The 23,564-nt window shown below is 48.5% G+C and overlaps 1 protein-coding gene across 1 annotated transcript in view; it reads right to left on the bottom strand.

Moving 5' to 3' along the window:
- The window catches only part of LOC148479324 (SCO-spondin-like), a gene marked incomplete at its 5' end in the record, with an annotated part of 249,345 nt that overhangs the window by 182,743 nt on the left and 43,038 nt on the right, over nucleotides 1–23,564 (bottom strand). Inside the window, 9 exons of the mRNA XM_088454599.1 lie at nucleotides 6–172; nucleotides 452–601; nucleotides 790–1,010; nucleotides 1,981–4,038; nucleotides 4,146–4,218; nucleotides 9,135–9,181; nucleotides 9,266–9,435; nucleotides 11,073–11,161; nucleotides 15,824–15,994. Coding sequence (XP_088310725.1) covers nucleotides 6–172; nucleotides 452–601; nucleotides 790–1,010; nucleotides 1,981–4,038; nucleotides 4,146–4,218; nucleotides 9,135–9,181; nucleotides 9,266–9,435; nucleotides 11,073–11,161; nucleotides 15,824–15,994 — 3,146 coding nt within the window. The remainder of the gene's footprint in view (nucleotides 1–5; nucleotides 173–451; nucleotides 602–789; nucleotides 1,011–1,980; nucleotides 4,039–4,145; nucleotides 4,219–9,134; nucleotides 9,182–9,265; nucleotides 9,436–11,072; nucleotides 11,162–15,823; nucleotides 15,995–23,564) is intronic.

The following is a 23,564-nucleotide window of genomic DNA, read 5'->3' as shown; positions in this document are numbered from 1 at the left end:
CTGACCGTGACACAGGAGCCGTTGTGGAAGTAGGTGCCCAGCGGACAGTGGCATCCCTCCTCACACTCATCTGGGAAACATTCCACCTGCTGGGTCAGATGGGCACAGCTGTATGGGCAGCTGTCGTCCTTCGCACACTCTCGGTATAGGCGGTCTACCGGACAGCCTACATCTGGTAAATAAATACAGGAAAGATTGTAATGATGAGGTGGACACAGTAATACCCATATTATAATAAATGTCACCATCTCCTAGTAGAGATACTGAACGGAGGATAGATATCAGTGGGGGAAGTACATAGAAACAGCTCTGGGTCCGCTTCAGATATCAGCAATTTTCTAATATCACACAATGTAATCCGCAACTGTTTGGGTGTTCCACCTTAGTCAGAAAATATAGCAATTGTCCAATGAGCGATTATTCCTCCATCTTGTCCTGCGCAGATACTCACCCAGACACACCTGGCTGTTACACATCCTACTCTGAATGGCTTTTCCAGCACATTCCTGCTGTCGACATTCACGGACCCTGATCTGCTCCCCACCTCCACAGCTTATGCTGCATGGTGACCACGGTGACCACTCGCTCCAAGGGTAAAGCTCTGAAACCCAAGTAACACAGAATCGAATCAAGACCTTCTGTTCTACATGACAATTACCTAATATCACAACTAGATGGGGCCACCCAACCTCATGCACCAGGCTCCACTACTGGAGTCTTCTATACAAGGACACAGATGGACAGATGGAGACGTGAGAGTCACATGGAAGAGTCACTTATCACCGGTACCTGGACAAATAGGGCCCCAGCAATGTCTCTGCTGCTCGCTGGGCCCTACACAACCTCGTCCACCGTTCCTGGGAGCAGGACTATCACATTCCCTGGATCGAGTTTGAGTTCCTTCACCACAGCTTGGAGTGCATGGAGTCCAGGATCCCCAGGTGTCCCAACCACCATCCAAAAGACAAAGGGGGTCTGGGGTACAGAGTAGATTCCCACTGGTACAGGTGCTGGAATCATACAATGTGCGATCACATGAAATCTCTCCAGGTACAGCGCACACGTTACACGTTATGTGAGTTAGGGACGTACCAGTTCTGACATGGACCAGTCACCGTTTCCCCAGGCAAGACATACTCCCAGGGGGCCGGCTCAGACCAGGCAGAGCTCTCACCAGATTCAGAAGCCCCTAAAAGTGGAACAAGATGGAGTCCTACAAAGTGTATGATTTGAGGGGGATTAACATTAGACACAGACAAGGAAACCTTCACTCACACATTGGACTCTATGTACAGAAACAACAGCGCCAATAAAGCTCAGTGTTACTGGCGGTCACTTTATCACAGATGAGTGAACGGTATGGGGGACCTTAGACACCAGCCGGCACAGGGCACAGATCATATTATATTATTACACTGCCACCAATCATTATCGCTGGTACAGATGATGGTGTGCAGTGCTCTACTCAGATTGCATGTGGGAAGGAGGACTACAGCCCTTCTAGGACCAGAAGATGTTTGAATGAGGTTTATAGGGTGAGGACGATCTGTATGTATGTTTCACCACTACAATTTTCTATGTATTATTACACACCACTGAATGAGTGCACTTACCCAGCGAGCGATTCTGATACTTGCACCTACAATCACTGGGGGCCACACACACCCCGTCCTGCATGAGCTGCCCCTCAGGGCACCCACATGAAGGCTGGCACCCCTGGATGTCCAGACAGATAGTGTCTCCATGGAGGTCTTCACAGGAGCGGGGACAGGATTTACCACATGGAAAATCCAGCAGACCGCCACCACCACATTCTGCAAGGGAAAGTAGTCAGTGTTACCTCAGCCGCCCTACATCAGGATTATAGAGAACACACTTCAAGTGTGAGTAGACACCTCAACTACTAATTGTGAGCAAATCCCCTAACTGCCGTGAGAATATATCCTCCAACAGGTTCTCCACTAATCAGCCTTCACTCACATGTCCTCTATAAATGACTCCTTTCCTCCCATATTCTCTATAAGCGGCTCCTCTCCTCCCATGCTCTCTATAAGCGGCTCATTTCCTCCCATGCTCTCTATAAGCGGCTCCTTTCCTCCCATGTTCTCCATAAGCGGCTCCTTTCCTCCCATGTTCTCAATAAATGGCTCCTTTCCTCCCGTGTCCTCTATAAATGGCTCCTTTCCTCTCGTGTTCTCTATTAGTGGCTCCTTTCCTCCCATGTTCTCTATAAATGGCTCCTTTCCTCCCATGTTCTCAATAAATGGCTCCTTTCCTCCCGTGTCCTCTATAAATGGCTCCTTTCCTCTCGTGTTCTCTATTAGTGGCTCCTTTCCTCCCATGTTCTCTATAAATGGCTCCTTTCCTCCCATGTTCTCTATAAATGGCTCCTTTCCTCTCGTGTCCTCTATAAATGGCTCCTTTCCTCTCGTGTTCTCGATTAGTGGCTCCTTTCCTCCCATGTTCTCTATAAATGGCTCCTTTCCTCCCATGTTCTCTATAAGCGGCTCCTCTCCTCCCATGCTCTCTATAAGCGGCTCCTTTCCTCCCATGCTCTCTATAAGCAGCTCCTCTCCTCCCATGTGCTCTATAAATGGCTCCTTTCCTCCCATGTTCTCAATAAATGTCTCCTTTCCTCTCATGTTCTCTATTAGTGGCTCCTTTCCTCCCATGTTCTCTATAAATGGCTCCTCTCCTCCCATGCTCTCTATAAATGGCTCCTTTCCTCTCATGTTCTCTATTAGTGGCTCCTCTCCTCCCATGCTCTCTATAAATGGCTCCTTTCCTCCCATGTTCTCTATAAGCGGCTCCTCTCCTCCCAGGTGCTCTATAAATGGCTCCTTTCCTCCCATGTTCTCTATAAATGGCTCCTTTCCTCTCGTGTCCTCTATAAATGGCTCCTTTCCTCTCGTGTTCTCGATTAGTGGCTCCTTTCCTCCCATGTTCTCTATAAATGGCTCCTTTCCTCCCATGTTCTCTATAAGCGGCTCCTCTCCTCCCATGCTCTCTATAAGCGGCTCCTTTCCTCCCATGCTCTCTATAAGCAGCTCCTCTCCTCCCATGTGCTCTATAAATGGCTCCTTTCCTCCCATGTTCTCAATAAATGGCTCCTTTCCTCCCATGCTCTCTATAAATGGCTCCTTTCCTCTCATGTTCTCTATTAGTGGCTCCTTTCCTCCCATGTTCTCTATAAACGGCTCCTCTCCTCCCATGCTCTCTATAAATGGCTCCTTTCCTCTCATGTTCTCTATTAGTGGCTCCTCTCCTCCCATGCTCTCTATAAATGGCTCCTTTCCTCCCATGTTCTCTATAAGCGGCTCCTCTCCTCCCAGGTGCTCTATAAATGGCTCCTTTCCTCCCATGTTCTCTATAAGCGGCTCCTCTCCTCCCAGGTGCTCTATAAATGGCTCCTTTCCTCCCATGTTCTCTATAAATGCCTCCTTTCCTCCCATGTTCTCTATAAGCGGCTCCTCTCCTCCCATGCTCTCTGTAAATGGCTCCTCTCCTCCCATGCTCTCTGTAAATGGCGCCTTTCCTCTCATGTTCTCTATTAGTGGCTCCTTTCCTCCCATGTTCTCTATAAATGGCTCCTCTCCTCCCATGCTCTCTATAAATGGCTCCTTTCCTCTCATGTTCTCTATTAGTGGCTCCTTTACTCTCATGTCCTCTATAAACGGCTCCTCTCCTCCCATGCTCTCTATAAATGGCTCCTTTCCTCTCATGTTCTCTATTAGTGGCTCCTCTCCTCCCATGTGCTCTATAAATGGCTCCTTTCCTCCCATGTTCTCTATAAATGGCTCCTTTCCTCTCATGTTCTCTATAAGCGGCTCCTTTCCTCCCATGTTCTCTATAAATGGCTCCTTTCCTCCCATGTTCTCTATTAGTGGCTCCTTTCCTCCCATGCTCTCTATAAATGGCTCCTTTCCTCCCATGCTCTCTATAAATGGCTCCTTTCCTCCCATGTTCTCTATAAATGGCTCCTTTCCTCCCATGCACTCTATAAATGGCTCCTTTCCTCTCATGTCTTTGCCCCTCTGGCTTCATTACCTGAACACTGGGTGCTGTTATCATGACATGCTCGCCTCTGCCTGGACTCTCCCTCACAAGGAGTACCACCAAAGCGAGCAGGGGGGTTATTACATTGCCTGGTCCTCACAGAGTCTCCTGAGCATGCATCACAATATGACCAGAGGCCCCAAGGACTCCAGTTTCCATTTACTGAAAAGAAACAGAAATTCATGTTACATGTCTCCGAGGTTGTCAAGTGGGGCAGGAGATACATAATCCCCCAGAACTTCACCTGGACAGTAAGAATATGGGCACTCTCTCCGCTCCAGCTGTACTCCAATTTCACCGTAGTACTGCTGCACCCCATGGCAAGGGATTCCTCCACCTCCAGGTTTTGGGCAGGCACAGCTCCTGTACCTTGTAACCATCTCTATTCCACATGTTTTGGAACAGGGTGTCCAGTCTGACCAATCACACCAGCCTCCAGGCACTGATAACACAGATAAATAAGCATGTATCAGTAATGAGCACTTCATGTCATATTGTGTCATTCTTCCTCATATCAACCTAAGTGTAGTCTCCCATCCAGGAATAAACCAAAGCCCTTACTGCTTAGCTTTCCCAAACAAGAAGTCTGTCTAAAGCTAATTGATGTAGTAATACAAATAACACTCCTAATTAGGGATTACCAGAATACTCTCCTGCAGCTAACGTCACTGCAAGCTAGTAACAAACAAGGTTTCAATTTAGCTACTATAATTATGTAGCTAACAAGAGGGTATGTAGTTATATGCTCACTACATTAATAATATATACATTCTTAAGCAATAGTAATAATTCCAGAATGAGAATTCAATAAGCGTGAGTGTAATTGCAAAACTCAGTAAATTTCTTTAGATATACAGTAACTGCAGGATAAGATATTTCAAATCACATGGATTATCCAGAGTAGTATATTAGCCAGGTGTAAATATGCTAGCAATAATATATAATAGAATGTATCCGGGATACTTAGCAGATGAAGAAACAAGCAATCCTTCTTAGGCAGCTTGCAAACAGCTAGAACCAGGGACCAGGCAGGACATTGTATCCTGTGGGAGACTCAACCAGAACAGAACAACCCACACAGGCCCAAGAGCCAGCACCTGATTAAAACTGCTGTCACAGTTGATCAGGCCAATGCCCAGGCCGACATCATCATAACAGGTGAACAAGTCAGCAACCATTCCAATGATTCAGTCTAGACTCGACCAGCTGAGTAATGATATAACACCTAGCCCCGGACTGAGCTTAGATCTGGTGTAAATCTGGTATTGGTCTGAAATTACTTCTGTGCTAAATCTAGTCCTAATCTGAGAATAGTCCCTGTATAATAGCAGTCCTGGATTGAGCCTATTTGTAGTCTGAATATAGTTCAAGTCTGAGCCATGTCCCAGGGTGAGGTCTACATCTTGGCATGGTCTGAGTTTAGCGCTGGTTGGAATCTAGACTATGCCTAGCCTACGTCTGAGAATATGGTAGCCTGAGCCTAGTCCCAGTCTGAGCCTAGTAATACTGATCCTGGTACTAGTCTGAACAAAGTTCTGGTCTGAATCTAGTTTTACTATAAGTCTAGTCCATGCCTAATCCCTACTGTAGTCTGATTGAAGTCTCAGTCTGATCCCAGTATTAGTCTATACAATGTTCTGGACTGGGTCTAGTAATAGTCTGGACAAAGTCCCAGTCTGATCCTAGTACTATTATGAACCAAGTTCTAGACTCATCCTAGTTCTCTTCTGAGCAGAATCCTTGTCAGAGCATAGTCCTGGTCTGAACCTAGTTTCTAAGCCTGAGATGTGTCCTCCCTCATCTTTGCTGTATTTGCGCCAAACAGCCCTCTCAGCGTGCCTGGTCCTGTGAGACGACTCTGCTAACGCGGAGCATCTAGGCTACGATGCAGCAGCCGCTGGGTTTTTCCACGCCAAGTTCCGTTTACAGACTCACACACATATATACAAGTATTGCAAATCAAATTAATCAGCACAATATCCTGGTGCGTCCTAAACACATCACAAAGACGCCTGACACTAGCTCCTAGCCACATCACAAAGACGCCTGACACTAGCTCCTAGCAACATCACAAAGACGCCTGACACTAGCTCCTAGCCACATCACAAAGACGCCTGACACTAGCTCCTAGCCACATCACAAAGACGCCTGACACTAGCTCCTAGCCACATCACAAAGACGCCTGACACTAGCTCCTAGCCACATCACAAAGACGCCTGACACTAGCTCCTAGCCACATCACAAAGACGCCTGACACTAGCTCCTAGCCACATCACAAAGACGCCTGACACTAGCTCCTAGCCACATCCAAAGACGCCTGACACTAGCTCCTAGCCACATCACAAAGACGCCTGACACTAGCTTCTAGCCACATCACAAAGACGCCTGACACTAGCTCCTAGCCACATCACAAAGACGAATGACACTAGCTCCTAGCCACATCACAAAGATGCCTGACACTAGCTCCTAGCCACATCACAAAGACGCCTGACACTAGCTCCTAGCCACATCACAAAGACGCCTGACACTAGCTCCTAGCCACATCACAAAGACGCCTGACACTAGCTCCTAGCCACATCACAAAGACGCCTGATACTAGCTCCTAGCCACATCACAAAGACGCCTGACACTAGCTCCTAGCCTCATCACAAAGACGCCTGACACTAGCTCCTAGCCACATCACAAAGACGCCTGACACTAGCTCCTAGCCACATCACAAAGACGCCTGACAATAGCTCCTAGCCACATCACAAAGACGCCTGACACTAGCTCCTAGCCTCATCACAAAGACGCCTGACACTAGCTCCTAGCCACATCACAAAGACGCCTGACACTAGCTCCTAGCCACATCACAAAGACGCCTGACACTAGCTCCTAGCCACATCACAAAGACGCCTGACACTAGCTCCTAGCCACATCACAAAGACGCCTGACACTAGCTCCTAGCCACATCACAAAGACGCCTGACTCTAGCTCCTAGCCACATCACAAAGACGCCTGACACTAGCTCCTAGCAACATCACAAAGACACCTGACACTAGCTCCTAGCCACATCACAAAGACGCCTGACACTAGCTCCTAGCCACATCACAAAGACGCCTGACACTAGCTCCTAGGCACATCACAAAGACGCCTGACACTAGCTCCTAGCCACATCACAAAGACGCTTGACACAAGCTCCTAGCCACATCACAAAGACGCCTGACACTAGCTCCTAGCCAGATCACAAAGACGCCTGACACTAGCTTCTAGCCACATCACAAAGACGCCTGACACTAGCTCCTAGCCACATCACAAAGACGCCTGACACTAGCTCCTAGCCACATCACAAAGACGCCTGACACTAGCTCCTAGCCACATCACAAAGACGCCTGACACTAGCTCCTAGCCACATCACAAAGACGCCTGACACTAGCTCCTAGCCAGATCACAAAGACTCCTGACACTAGCTCCTAGGCACATCACAAAGACGCCTGACACTAGCTCCTAGCCACATCACAAAGACGCCTGACACAAGCTCCTAGCCACATCACAAAGACGCCTCACTAGCTCCTAGCCAGATCACAAAGACGCCTGACACTAGCTTCTAGCCACATCACAAAGACGCCTGACACTAGCTCCTAGCCACATCACAAAGACGCCTGACACTAGCTCCTAGCCAGATCACAAAGACTCCTGACACTAGCACAGTTATACCCCTTTTACACCGGAGCTAAAACCCAGGTTATTGCAGGGTTAACACCGGGCAGCTCCGTAGTGTAAAAGGGGAGAGGGTTGGATCGCCGGGTCGAGTGACCCGGCAATCCAACCCAGGTAAATAGCAGGGCTCAACACGGGCGTAGCCTGTGAAACCCTGCTGTGAGAACAGCGCACTCCGGGTCACGATGACCTGGAGTGCGCTGCAAGCCGGCCGATTGGTCCGGCTTCAGTGGCGCTTGGAGATGACGTCATCTCCAAGCGTCCACTTTCACGCCGGGAAAGCTGGGTCTATGCAGACCAGACTCCTGTGTGAGCGGCGCCGACTCGGGAATATCCCGTGTCGGCGCCGGCTAAATTCCGGGTCTGATCCGGATAGGAACTCTGGACCTCATTCAGAGTCGGTCGAAGCGGCAGCACGGTCGTACGGGAAAATGGGCCGGATATGCAAATTATTCCCTCGCAAGTTGCGTCCCTAAGTTCGGATCGGTAGCTGGCCGACCAAGGGGAGGAAGCGGTCGGAAGACAAAAAAATACGCCCCCTTCTCGTACGCATTACTCATCATCTCCGGGCATATAACGATTAATCGAGACCATCGGAACTGGTCGTAGAGCTTAAGGTTGACCATACCCTCTCTTAAGCTCTACGATCATGTCAGTGTAAAAACCTCCCATGTCACATGTGCCATGACGCTACTTTATTGATTATGCACTCCCAAAAACCGTATGCACTCCCATAATCCGTATGCACTCCCACAAAACGCTGTTCGCATAATTAGGCACGCCTGCGTCCGGATCTCCACTCCCCCGTTTTCAAGCACCTTCCCCTGTTACCACCCACAAACTCCCTCCATCTGTCACTCAAACTACCGACCTGGCTGTGTTCAAGGAGAGAGAAATTTCTGATCGCAGCGGCTAGTTTGCGCACGCGCATTGCGAACTTTACACATTCACAGTATAGCGAACATCGGTGGCGTATGACCGTGCGTCCGCTTCGACCGACTCTGAATGAGGTCCTCTGTTCCAACTCCGGGTCAGACCAGGAATTTTGGTGGAAAAGGGGTGTTACACGGGACCTGGCAGCTCAGGCTCACTCACGCCAGGCATATTGCGCTGCATGGCGCCCTGAAGCTAGATAACGCAACGACACATCTGTATGTTATCGCCTGAGCCTAATACGGAGCTGAATCTAGAACCCAAGATTAGTCCAAGTTTGAGAACAACAAGGTCTGAGAATAGCCCCTGGTCTTCTGCAAACCCAGCAATATGATGCTCTCACCCCACCCAATAAAGTGATATACAGGGTACTCCGCCCCTCCCACCTGCAGGCGATGCTCTGGGTAATAATACCCTCACCTGCCCCAGATACTCAGAGTACTTACCCGCGCAGATATTACTAGTACACATCATGGAGCCGTTCACACAGGTGCTGGAAAGAGATGAGAGAATGAGTAGAGGGTCACACTGGGACTGTATAGGTTCCATTATGGGGCTGATGAAACCGTGATCTTACCAGTTATTACACCCATCCCCCCTGGGCAAAGTCTCTCCAGGACGATGTCTCTCCCCGGTCAGAATGTGCAGACAGGAACAGTCCTCCAGGTGCACACATGCGGTGCTGTTCTCTGCCAGGAGCTTCCCTGGGGGGCAGTAACATCCGGGCTGGCAGTGCCCATCACAGCGCTGGGGAGAGAGCGGGACAATAATATTTCTGTAACCGTGACCAGGAGAGGCGGCGGCGTTTGTGGAGTGAAGTGGGCGGGCGGGAGTGCGAGAGAGGGGAGATGAGATCTGAGATGTAACTAAGGGCCTGATTCACTACGGATGGCAATATTGCGTACGCCGGCAGTTCAACTGCGATAGCAAGCCAAACCACTGCGATCGCAAAGTAACTCCGCACTACATAAGGACGCCCACTGTACCATACGCACATCCGTAATACTTAGCAGAATAGCGAAACCATCGATACAAAGCGAGTACCATCGAACCCATACGCACATTTGCACAAGTCCTGACCTTACTTGGAAATTGCCGCACACGCTATGAGACCTCACGCTGCGTATGGCATCGAAGTGAATAATTTATGTACACCCCTGAAACAGCACTGGCACGCCTGCGTTCAGCCAACCACCCCTGTCACCACCAACAAACGGCACATCCTGCCAATCACTCTGCTATGGGTCTGTGTAGTCTCTGCGTTCACAGTCCCGATCACAGAGGGCGGCTCGCGCACTGCAGTGGGTACTCATGCACAGAACGCAACAATCGGCCAGTTGCGTGCGTATTACCAACTGCGATCCAAGCTGAATCAGGCCCAATGTAACTATAACTGTAAGGGAACAAACTACAATGCAAATGTTTCTAATTATAATGTGCACTATACCCCCAGAGCCTATCTATAATACTGTACACTATGACCCCCACAGCCTATCTATAATACTGTACACTATACCCCCAGAGCCCATCTATAATACTGTACACTATACCCCCAGAGCCCATCTATAATACTGTACACTATGACCCCCACAGCCCAGCTATAATACTGTACACTATACCCCCACAGCCCATCTATAATACTGTACACTATACCCCCACAGCCCATCTATAATACTGTACACTATGACCCCCACAGCCCAGCTATAATACTGTACACTATACCCCCAGAGCCCATCTATAATACTGTACACAATGACCCCCACAGCCCAGCTATAATACTGTACACTATACCCCCAGAGCCCATCTATAATACTGTACACTATACCCCCACAGCACATCTATAATACTGTACACTATGACCCCCACAGCACATCTATAATACTGTACACTATGACCCCCACAGCCCATCTATAATACTGTACACTATACCCCCAGAGCCCATCTATAATACTGTACACTATACCCCCACAGCCCATCTATAATACTGTACACTATGACCCCCACAGCACATCTATAATACTGTTCATTATGACCCCCACAGCCCATCTATAATACTGTACACTATACCCCCACAGCCCAGCTATAATACTGTACACTACACCCCCAGAGCCCATCTATAATACTGTACACTATACCCCCACAGCCCATCTATAATACTGTACACTATACCCCCACAGGCCATCTGTAAGATAAATGAAATGTATTTGCAATATAACTATCATATAACAGTAAGGTACCAGTTACAATGTGAATGTAATGTAACTACTATATAATGTAACTAACATAACTATAATTTACCTGAAATGCAACTTTATTAATTAAATCTAACAATAATGTAACTGCAATTTTCCTGTTATATTAATATAATGTCACTGTAATGTCACCTGAATTAATGCGACATCATCACATGACCTGGGACACCCCGGGCCACAGCTGCTGTATGAGGAGTCCATGATGGCCGAACAGTTTGTCCCTAGAAGGAGACAGAAAATGTGTTATTCCTGCAGAATTATTAGTTCTCATTTATTCCAAAAACGGAATACTTTTCTAATATTCCTGTGGGTCTAATACGTCACAATGATCACTGAGAATAGGATCATCCTCTAATATTCCTGTGGGACTAATATGTCACAGTGATCACTGAGAATAGGATCACCATCTAATATTCCTGTGGGACTAATACGTCACAGTGATCACTGAGAATAGGATCACCATCTAATATTCCTGTGGGACTAATACATCACAGTGATCACTGAGTACAGGATCACCATCTAATATTCCTGTGGGACTAATATGTCACAGTGATCACTGAGAACAGGATCACCATCTAATATTCCTGTGGGACTAATACATCACAGTGATCACTGAGAATAGGATCACCATCTAATATTCCTTTGGGACTAATACGTCACAGTGATCACTGAGAGTAGGATCACCATCTAATATTCCTGTGGGACTAATACGTCACAGTGATCACTGAGAATAGGATCACCATCTAATATTCCTGTGGGACTAATACATCACAGTGATCACTGAGAATAGGATCACCATCTAATATTCCTGTGGGACTAATACATCACAGTGATCACTGAGAATAGGATCACCATCTAATATTCCTGTGGGACTAATACGTCACAGTGATCACTGAGAGTAGGATCACCATCTAATATTCCTGTGGGACTAATACGTCACAGTGATCACTGAGAATAGGATCACCATCTAATATTCCTGTGGGACTAATACGTCACAGTGATCACTGAGAATAGGATCACCATCTAATATTCCTGTGGGACTAATACATCACAGTGATCACTGAGAATAGGATCACCATCTAATATTCCTGTGGGACTAATACATCACAGTGATCACTGAGAATAGGATCACCATCTAATATTCCTGTGGGACTAATACGTCACAGTGATCACTGAGAGTAGGATCACCATCTAATATTCCCGTGGGACTAATACGTCACAGTGATCACTGAGAATAGGATCACCATCTAATATTCCTGTGGGACTAATACGTCACAGTGATCACTGAGAATAGGATCACCATCTAATATTCCTGTGGGACTAATACGTCACAGTGATCACTGAGAGTAGGATCACCATCTAATATTCCTGTGGGACTAATACGTCACAGTGATCACTGAGAATAGGATCACCACCTAATATTCCTGTGGGACTAATACATCACAGTAATCACTGAGAATAGGATCACCATCTAATATTCCTGTGGGACTAATACATCACAGTGATCACTGAGAATAGGATCACCATCTAATATTCCTGTGGGACTAATACGTCACAGTGATCACTGAGAGTAGGATCACCATCTAATATTCCTGTGGGACTAATACATCACAGTGATCACTGAGAATAGGATCACCATCTAATATTCCTGTGGGACTAATACGTCACAATAATCACTGAGAATAGGATTACCATCTAGTATTAGTCCCACAGGAATATATCACATTGATCACTGAGAGTAGGATCACCATCTAATATTCCTGTGGGACTAATATGTCACAGTGATCACTGAGAATGGGATAATTGCCTAATATTCCTGTGGGACCAATACATCAGTGATCAATGAGAATAGGATCACCATCTAATATTCCTGTGGGACTAATACATCACTGTGATCACTGAGACTAGTGGATGAGCCAGGACGTCCTCATGAATAGATGTGAGGAGGTAGAGATACAGCATTGGATGAGCCAGGACCTCCTCATGTATAGATGTGAGGAGGTAGAGATACAGCAGTGGATGAGCCAGGACCTCCTCATGTATAGATGTGAGGAGGTAGAGATACAGCAGTGGATGAGCCAGGACCTCCTCATGTATAGATGTGAGGGGGTAGAGATACAGCAGTGGATGAGCCAGGACCTCCTCATGTATAGATGTGAGGAGGTAGAGATACAGCAGTGGATGAGCCAGGACCTCCTCATGTATAGATGTGAGAAGATAGAGATACAGCAGTGGATGAGCCAGGACCTCCTCATGTATAGATGTGAGGAGATAGAGATACAGCAGTGGGTGAGCCAGGACGTCCTCATGTATAGATGTGAGGGGGTAGACATACAGCAGTGGATGAGCCAGGACCTCCAAATGTATAGATGTGAGGAGGCAGAGATACAGCAGTGGATGAGCCAGGACGTCCTCATGTATAGATGTGAGGAGGTAGAGATACGGCAGTGGATGAGCCAGGACCTCCTCATGTATAGATGTGAGGAGGTAGAGATACAGCAGTGGATGAGCCAGGACCTCCTCATGTATAGATGTGAGGAGGTAGAAATACAGCAGTGGATGAGCCAGGACCTCCTCATGTATAGATGTGAGGAGATCGAGATACAGCAGTGGATGATGGGGCAGAAGGTGAGAACAGAGATAGAAAGTATTTATTGAACTGCAGGTTGGAATGGGACTGAATATATAATACTGAAAGAATTGGCATACTCGGATTGGAACCGATGATGCTGGATTGAGAGCTGGATCGGTTTGGAACCGATGTTGATGAATTGATAGGAGTATGATGTTGATGAATTGATTGGTTAGGACCGATGTTTGGAGATGACAGCTAGAATCAATGATTGGAGGTATTGGAGGAGACCGATGATTGGAGATATCGGATGCGACCGATGTTTGGAAGTATTGGATGGGGCCGATGGTTGCTGTAAGAACAAGTCTCAGTGGTAAAACCAGACTGGTGTGCAAGATGGTATAGGAGACTTATTTACCAGATTCAGCAAATGGATATAATGAACAAGGGGGCCTAATTCACTACGGACCGCTATTGTGATCGCAACTGCGAATATGCACGCAGGTCACCTGCGAAAATATGCTAATGTCTGCAATGGCAAAGCCAGCATTGACACGGCCACTACCGCTTTCGCACATCCATAATACCTAGCAGTCAGGAACAGCGAGTAACAACGGCACCTCACGCACAATTACAGCAGGACATTATCTAATACTCATGTGGGACTAATATGTCACAGTGACCACTGAGAATGGGATCCTTATCTGATATTCCTATGGGAATAATACGTCACAGTGACCACTGAGAATGGGATCGTTATCTGATATTCCTTTCTATGGGACTAATACATCACGGTGATCACTGGGAATGGGATCCTTATCTGATATTCCTATGGGACTAATACGTCACAGTGACCACTAAGAATGGGATCTTTATCTGATATTCCTTTCTATGGGACTAATACATCACGGTGATCACTGGGAATGGAATAGTTATCTGATATTCCTATGGGACTAATACGTCACAGTGACTGAGAATGGGATCGTTATCGGATATTCCTATGGGACTAATACGTCACGGTGATCACTGAGAATAGGATCGTTATCTGATAATCCTATGGGACTAATACATCACGGTGATCACTGAGAATGGGATCGTTATCTGATATTCCTATGGGACTAATACATCACGGTGATCACTGAGAATGGGATCGTTATCTGATATTCCTTCCTATGGGACTAATACATCACGGTGATCACTGGGAATGGAATCGTTATCTGATATTCCTATGGGACTAATACGTCACAGTGACCACTAAGAATGGGATCGTTATCTGATATTCCTATGGGACTAATACATCACGGTGATCACAGAGAATGGGATCGTTATCTGATATTTCTATGGGACTAATACGTCACAGTGACCACTAAGAATGAGATCGTTATCTGATATTCCTATGGGACTAATACATCACAGTGACCACTGGGAACGGGATCATTATCTCATATTCCTATGGCACTAATACATCAAGGTGGTCACTGGGAACGGGATCATTATCTGATATTCCTATGGCACTAATACATCAAGGTGGTCACTGGGAACGGGATCATAAGAGAATATTCCTGTGAGACTAATACGTGATCACTGAGAAGGGGATCACTGGGAACTGGTATTCCTATACAGGATGAGTCTCCCATACCCAAAATACACACCTATTCTGCCTGCGCACCTGTCCTCACCTGGGCATGAACACAACTATTCTGCCTGCCCACCTGTCCTCACCTGGGCATGTCACGGCTATTCTGCCTGCCCACCTGTCCTCACCTGGGTGTGTCACGGCTATTCTGCCTGCCCACCTGTCCTCACCTGGGCGTGAACACACCTATTCTGCCTGCCCACCTGTCGTCACCTGAGTGTGTCACGGATATTCTGCCTGCCCACCTGTCCTCACCTGGGCATGACACGGATATTCTGCCTGCCCACCTGTCCTCACCTGGGTGTGTCACGGCTATTCTGCCTGCCCACCTGTCCTCACCTGGGTGTGTCACGGATATTCTGCCTGCCCACCTGTCCTCACCTGGGCATGTCACGGATATTCTGCCTGCCCACCTGTCCTCACCTGGGTGTGTCACGGCTATTCTGCCTGCCCACCTGTCCTCACCTGGGTGTGTCACGGATATTCTGCCTGCCCACCTGTCCTCACCTGGGCATGTCACGGATATTCTGCCTGTCCACCTGTCCTCACCTGGGCACGTCACGGATATTCTGCCTGCCCACCTGTCCTTACCTGGGCATGACACGGCTACTCTGCCTGCCCACCTGTCCTCACCTGGGTGTGTCACGGCTACTCTGCCTGCCCACCTGTCCTCACCTGGGCATGACACAAGCTGGCAGGACTCCATCTCAGTGCTAGGACCCTCACAGTAATCGCCGTCTCCGAGGGGTGATGGATTGTTACATGTTCGCTGGCGTGATCTCACCCCCTCTCCACAGCTCTTGGTACAGTCTGTCCAGCTGCTCCACACACTCCAGCTCCCACTTTCTAATATAGAGATAAGGAACAGACCGAGTGAATCACAGGAAGAGGATTCTGCAGTCGGCAGCATGGCCCCCGCTAACGACATCGCCCGTCTGACATACATGCAGGTATGACGGGCGATGACGCTGACGACAGGCGGGAGAGCACATCTTCAGTGACATAGCGGGTACACTCTAGGCAATGTGTCGCTTTGATGAGCCGATTCAGACGACATACCGTCTAGTGTGTACGCGACTTAAGACACATGTAATACAGACAGTCCCAGTGTCCCCTCACTCTCAGGACACATGTAATGCAGACAGTCCTGATGTTCCCTCACTCTCAGGACACGTGATACAGACAGTCCTGTATCTCCTCACTCTCAGGACACATGTAATACAGACAGTCCTGATGTTCCCTCACTCTCAGGACACATGTAATACAGACAGTCCTGTATCTCCTCACTCTCAGGACACATGTAATACATACAGTCCCAGTGTCCCCTCACTCTCAGGAGACATGTAATACAGACAGTCCCAGTGTCCCCACACTATCAGGACACATGTAATACAGACAGTCCCGATGTCCCCTCACTCTCAGGAAACATGTCATACAGACAGTCCCAGTGTCCCCTCACTCTCAGGACACATGCAATACAGACCACCCCAGAGTCCCCTCACTCTCAGCACACATGTAATACAGACAGTCCCGGTGTCCCCTCACTCTCAGGACACATGTAATACAGACAGTCCCGGTGTCCCCTCACTAATAGCACACATGTAATACAGACAGTCCCGGTGTCCCCTCACTCATAGCACACATGTAATACAGACAGTCCCAGTGTCCCCTCACTCTCAGGACACATGTAATACAGACCAACCCAGTGTCCCATCACTCTCAGGACACATGTAATACAGACCACCCCAGTGTCCCATCACTCTCAGGACACATGTAATACAGACAGTCCCAGTGTACCCTCACTATCAGGACACATGTAGTACAGACCACCCCAGTGTCCCATCACTCTCAGGACACATGTAATACAGACAGTCCCAGTGTCCCCTCACTCTCAGGACACATGTAATACAGACAGTCCTGATGTTCCCTCACTCTCAGGACACATGTAATACAGACAGTCCTGGTGTTGCCTCACTCTCAGGACACATGTAATACAGACAGTCCTGGTGTTGCCTCACTCTCAGGACACATGTAATACAGACAGTCCCAGTGTCCCCTCACTCTCAGGACACATGTAATACCGACAGTCCTGTGTCTCCTCACTCTCAGGACACATGTAATACAGACAGTCCCGGTGTCCCCTCACTCTCAGGTCACATGTAATACAGACAGTCCCAGTGTCCCCTCACTCTCAGGACACATGTAATACAGACAGTCCCAGTGTCTCCTCACTCTCAGGACACGTGATACAGACAGTCCTGTATTTTCCTCACTCTCAGGACACATGTAATACAGACAGTCCCAGTGTCCCCTCACTCTCAGGACACATGTAATACAGACAGTCCCAGTGTCTCCTCACTCTCAGGACACGTGATACAGACAGTCCTGTATCTCCTCACTCTCAGGACACATGTAATACAGACAGTCCCGGTGTCGCCTCACTCTCAGGACACATGTAATACAGACAGTCCTGTATCTCCTCACTTTCAGGACACATGTAATACAGACAGTCCCGGTGTCGACTCACTCTCAGGACACATGTAATACAGACAGTCCTGTATCTCCTCACTCTCAGGACACATGTAATACAGATAGTCCTGGTGTCACCTCACACTCAGGACACATGTAATACAGACAGTCCTGTATCTCCTCACTCTCAGGACACATGTAATACAGACAGTCCTGATCTTCCCTCACTCTCAGGACACATATAATACAGACAGTCCCAGTGTCCCCTCTCTCTCAGGACACGTGTAATACAGACAGTCCCGATGTCCCCTCACTCTCAGGACACATGTAATACAGACAGTCCCGGTGTAGCCTCACTCTCAGGACACATGTAATACAGACAGTCCCGGTGTCTCCTCACTCTCAGGACTCATGTAATACAGACAGTCCTGTATCTCCTCACTCTCAGGACACATGTAATACAGACAGTCCCGGTGTCCCCTCACTCTCAGGACACATGTAATACAGACAGTCTCGGTGTCCCCCCACTCTCAGGACACATGTAATACAGACAGTCCCGGTGTCGCCTCACTCTCAGGACACATGTAATACAGACAGTCCTGTATCTCCTCACTCTCAGGACACGTGATACAGACAGTCCCGGAGTCCCCTCACTCTCAGGACACGTGATACAGACAGTCCTGTATCTCCTTACTCTTAGGACACATGTAATACAGACAGTCCCGGTGTCCCCCCACTCTCAGGACACATGTAGTACAGACAGTCCCGGGGGCCCCTCACTCTCAGGACACATGTAATACAGACAGTCCCGGTGTCCCCTCACTCTCAGGACACATGTAATAAAGACAGTCCCAGTGTCCCCTCACTCTCAGGACACATGTAATACAGACAGTCCCGGTGTCCCCTCACTCTCAGGACACATGTAATACAGACAGTCCCGGTGTCACCTCACTCTCAGGACACATGTAATACAGACAGTCCCGATGTCCCCTCACTCTCAGGACACATGTAATACAGACAGTCCCGGTGTCCCCTCACTCTCAGGACACATGTAATACAGACAGTTCGGTGTCCCCTCACTCTCAGGACACATGTAATACAGACAGTCCTGGTGTCCCCTCACTCTCAGGACACATGTAGTACAGACAGTGCCGGTGTCCCCTCACTCTCAGGACACATGTAATACAGACAGTCCCAGTGTCCACTCACTCTCAGGACACATGTAATACAGACAGTCCCGGTGTCCCCTCATTCTCAGGACACATGTAATACAGACAGTCCCGGTGTCGCCTCACTCTCAGGACACATGTAATACAGACAGTCCCGGTGTCCCCTCACTCATAGCACACATGTAATACAGACAGTCCCGGTGTCCCCTCACTCATAGCACACATGTAATACAGACAGTCCCGGTGTCCCTTCACTCTCAGGACACATGTAATACAGACAGTCCCAGTGTCCCCTCACTCTCAGGACACATGTAATACAGACAGTCCTGATGTTCTCTCACTCTCAGGACACATGTAATACAGACAGTCCTGATGTTCCCTCACTCTCAGGACACATGTAATACAGACAGTCCTGTGTCTCCCTCACTCTCAGGACACATGTATTACAGACAGTCCTGGTGTTGCCTCACTCTCAGGACACATGTAATACAGACAGTCCTGGTGTTGCCTCACTCTCAGGACATGTGATACAGGCAGTCCTGTATATCCTCACTCTCAGGACACATGTAATACAGACAGTCCCAGTGTCCCCTCACTCTCAGGACACATGTAATACTGACAGTCCTGTGTCTCCTCACTCTCAGGACACATGTAATACAGACAGTCCCGGTGTCCCCTCACTCTCAGGTCACATGTAATACAGATAGTCCCAGTGTCCCCTCACTCTCAGGACACATGTAATACAGACAGTCCCAGTGTCTCCTCACTCTCAGGACACGTGATACAGACAGTCCTGTATCTCCTCACTCTCAGGACACATGTAATACAGACAGTCCCAGTGTCCCCTCACTCTCAGGACACATGTAATACAGACAGTCCCAGTGTCTCCTCACTCTCAGGACACGTGATACAGACAGTCCTGTATCTCCTCACTCTCAGGACACGTGATACAGACAGTCCTGTATCTCCTCACTCTCAGGACACATGTAATACAGACAGTCCTGTGTCCCCTCACTCTCAGGACACGTGATACAGACAGTCCTGTATCTCCTCACTCTCAGGACACATGTAATACAGACAGTCCCGGTGTCCCCCCACTCTCAGGACACATGTAGTACAGACAGTCCCGGTGTCCCCTCACTCTCATTACACATGTAATACAGACAGTCCCAGTGTCCCCTCACTCTCAGGACACATGTAATACAGACAGTCCCAGTGTCCCCTCACTCTCAGGACACATGTAATACAGACAGTCCCGGTGTCCCCTCACTCTCAGGACACATGTAATACAGACAGTCCCGGTGTCGCCTCACTCTCAGGACACATGTAATACAGACAGTCCCAGTGTCTCCTCACTCTCAGGACACATGTAATACAGACAGTCCCGGTGTCGCCTCACTCTCAGGACACATGTAATACAGACAGTCCCAGTGTCTCCTCACTCTCAGGACACGTGATACAGACAGTCCTGTATCTCCTCACTCTCAGGACACATGTAATACAGACAGTCCTGTGTCCCCTCACTCTCAGGACACATGTAATACAGACAGTCCTGGTGTTGCCTCACTCTCAGGACACATGTAATACAGACAGTCCTGGTGTTGCCTCACTCTCAGGTCACATGTAATACAGACAGTCCCAGTGTCCCCTCACTCTCAGGACACATGTAATACAGACAGTCCCAGTGTCTCCTCACTCTCAGGACACGTGATACAGACAGTCCTGTATCTCCTCACTCTCAGGACACATGTAATACAGACAGTCCCAGTGTCTCCTCACTCTCAGGACACATGTAATACAGACAGTCCCAGTGTCTCCTCACTCTCAGGACACGTGATACAGACAGTCCTGTATCTCCTCACTCTCAGGACACATGTAATACAGACAGTCCCGGTGTCGCCTCACTCTCAGGATACATGTAATACAGACAGTCCTGTATCTCCTCACTTTCAGGACACATGTAATACAGACAGTCCCGGTGTCGCCTCACTCTCAGGACACATGTAATACAGACAGTCCTATATCTCCTCACTCTCAGGACACATGTAATACAGATAGTCCTGGTGTCACCTCACACTCAGGACACATGTAATACAGACAGTCGTGTATCTCCTCACTCTCAGGACACATGTAATACAGACAGTCCAGGTGTCGCCTCACTCTCAGGACACAAGTAATACAGACAGTCCCAGTGTCCCCTCACTCTCAGGACACATGTAATACAGACAGTCCTGTATCTCCTCACTCTCAGGACACATGTAATACAGACAGTCCTGATCTTCCCTCACTCTCAGGACACATATAATACAGACAGTCCCAGTGTCCCCTCTCTCTCAGGACACGTGTAATACAGACAGTCCCGATGTCCCCTCACTCTCAGGACACATGTAATACAGACAGTCCCGGTGTAGCCTCACTCTCAGGACACATGTAATACAGACAGTCCCGGTGTCGCCTCACTCTCAGGACTCATGTAATACAGACAGTCCTGTATCTCCTCACTCTCAGGACACATGTAATACAGACAGTCCCAGTGTCCCCTCACTCTCAGGACACATGTAATACAGACAGTCCCGATGTCCCCTCACTCTCAGGACACATGTAATACAGACAGTCTCGGTGTCCCCCCACTCTCAGGACACATGTAATACAGACAGTCCTGGTGTTGCCTCACTCTCAGGACACATGTAATACAGACAGTCCTGGTGTTGCCTCACTCTCAGGACACATGTAATACAGACAGTCCCGGTGTCACCTCACTCTCAGGACACATGTAATACAGACAGTCCCGATGTCCCCTCACTCTCAGGACACATGTAATACAGACAGTCCCGGTGTCCCCTCACTCTCAGGACACATGTAATACAGACAGTCCGGTGTCCCCTCACTCTCAGGACACATGTAATACAGACAGTCCGGTGTCCCCTCACTCTCAGGACACATGTAATACAGACAGTCCTGGTGTCCCCTCACTCTCAGGACACATGTAGTACAGACAGTGCCGGTGTCCCCTCACTCTCAGGACACATGTAATACAGACAGTCCCAGTGTCCCCTCACTCTCAGGACACATGTAATACAGACAGTCCCGGTGTCCCCTCACTCTCAGGACACATGTAATACAGACAGTCCCGGTGTCGCCTCACTCTCAGGACACATGTAATACAGACAGTCCTGGTGTCCCCTCACTCATAGCACACATGTAATACAGACAGTCCCGGTGTCCCCTCACTCATAGCACACATGTAATACAGACAGTCCCGGTGTCCCTTCACTCTCAGGACACATGTTATACAGACAGTCCCAGTGTCCCCTCACTCTCAGGACACATGTAATACAGACAGTCCTGATGTTCTCTCACTCTCAGGACACATGTAATACAGACAGTCCTGATGTTCCCTCACTCTCAGGACACATGTAATACAGACAGTCCTGTGTCTCCCTCACTCTCAGGACACATGTATTACAGACAGTCCTGGTGTTGCCTCACTCTCAGGACACATGTAATACAGACAGTCCTGGTGTTGCCTCACTCTCAGGACACGTGATACAGGCAGTCCTGTATATCCTCACTCTCAGGACACATGTAATACAGACAGTCCCAGTGTCCCCTCACTCTCAGGACACATGTAATACCGACAGTCCTGTGTCTCCTCACTCTCAGGACACATGTAATACAGACAGTCCCGGTGTCCCCTCAATCTCAGGTCACATGTAATACAGACAGTCCCAGTGTCCCCTCACTCTCAGGACACATGTAATACAGACAGTCCCAGTGTCTCCTCACTCTCAGGACACGTGATACAGACAGTCCTGTATCTCCTCACTCTCAGGACACATGTAATACAGACAGTCCCAGTGTCCCCTCACTCTCAGGACACATGTAATACCGACAGTCCTGTGTCTCCTCACTCTCAGGACACATGTACTACAGACAGTCCCGGTGTCCCCTCACTCTCAGGTCACATGTAATACAGACAGTCCCAGTGTCCCCTCACTCTCAGGACACATGTAATACAGACAGTCCCAGTGTCTCCTCACTCTCAGGACACGTGATACAGACAGTCCTGTATCTCCTCACTCTCAGGACACATGTAATACAGACAGTCCCAGTGTCCCCTCACTCTCAGGACACATGTAATACAGACAGTCCCAGTGTCTCCTCACTCTCAGGACACGTGATACAGACAGTCCTGTATCTCCTCACTCTCAGGACACGTGATACAGACAGTCCTGTATCTCCTCACTCTCAGGACACATGTAATACAGACAGTCCTGTGTCCCCTCACTCTCAGGACACGTGATACAGACAGTCCTGTATCTCCTCACTCTCAGGACACATGTAATACAGACAGTCCCGGTGTCCCACCACTCTCAGGACACATGTAATACAGACAGTCCCGGTGTTCCCTCACTCTCAGGACACATGTAATACAGACAGTCCCAGTGTCCCCTCACTCTCAGGACACATGTAATACAGACAGTCCCAGTGTCCCCTCACTCTCAGGACACATGTAATACAGACAGTCCCGGTGTCCCCTCACTCTCAGGACACATGTAATACAGACAGTCCCGGTGTCGCCTCACTCTCAGGACACATGTAATACAGACAGTCCCAGTGTCTCCTCACTCTCAGGACACATGTAATACAGACAGTCCCGGTGTCGCCTCACTCTCAGGACACATGTAATACAGACAGTCCCAGTGTCTCCTCACTCTCAGGACACGTGATACAGACAGTCCTGTATCTCCTCACTCTCAGGACACATGTAATACAGA

Source organism: Taudactylus pleione, unplaced genomic scaffold (assembly GCF_031769625.1).
Source record: "Taudactylus pleione unplaced genomic scaffold, aTauple2 ptg000620l, whole genome shotgun sequence".
NCBI lineage: Eukaryota > Metazoa > Chordata > Amphibia > Anura > Myobatrachidae > Taudactylus > Taudactylus pleione.
This window is presented reverse-complemented; position numbering and strand designations above follow the sequence as displayed.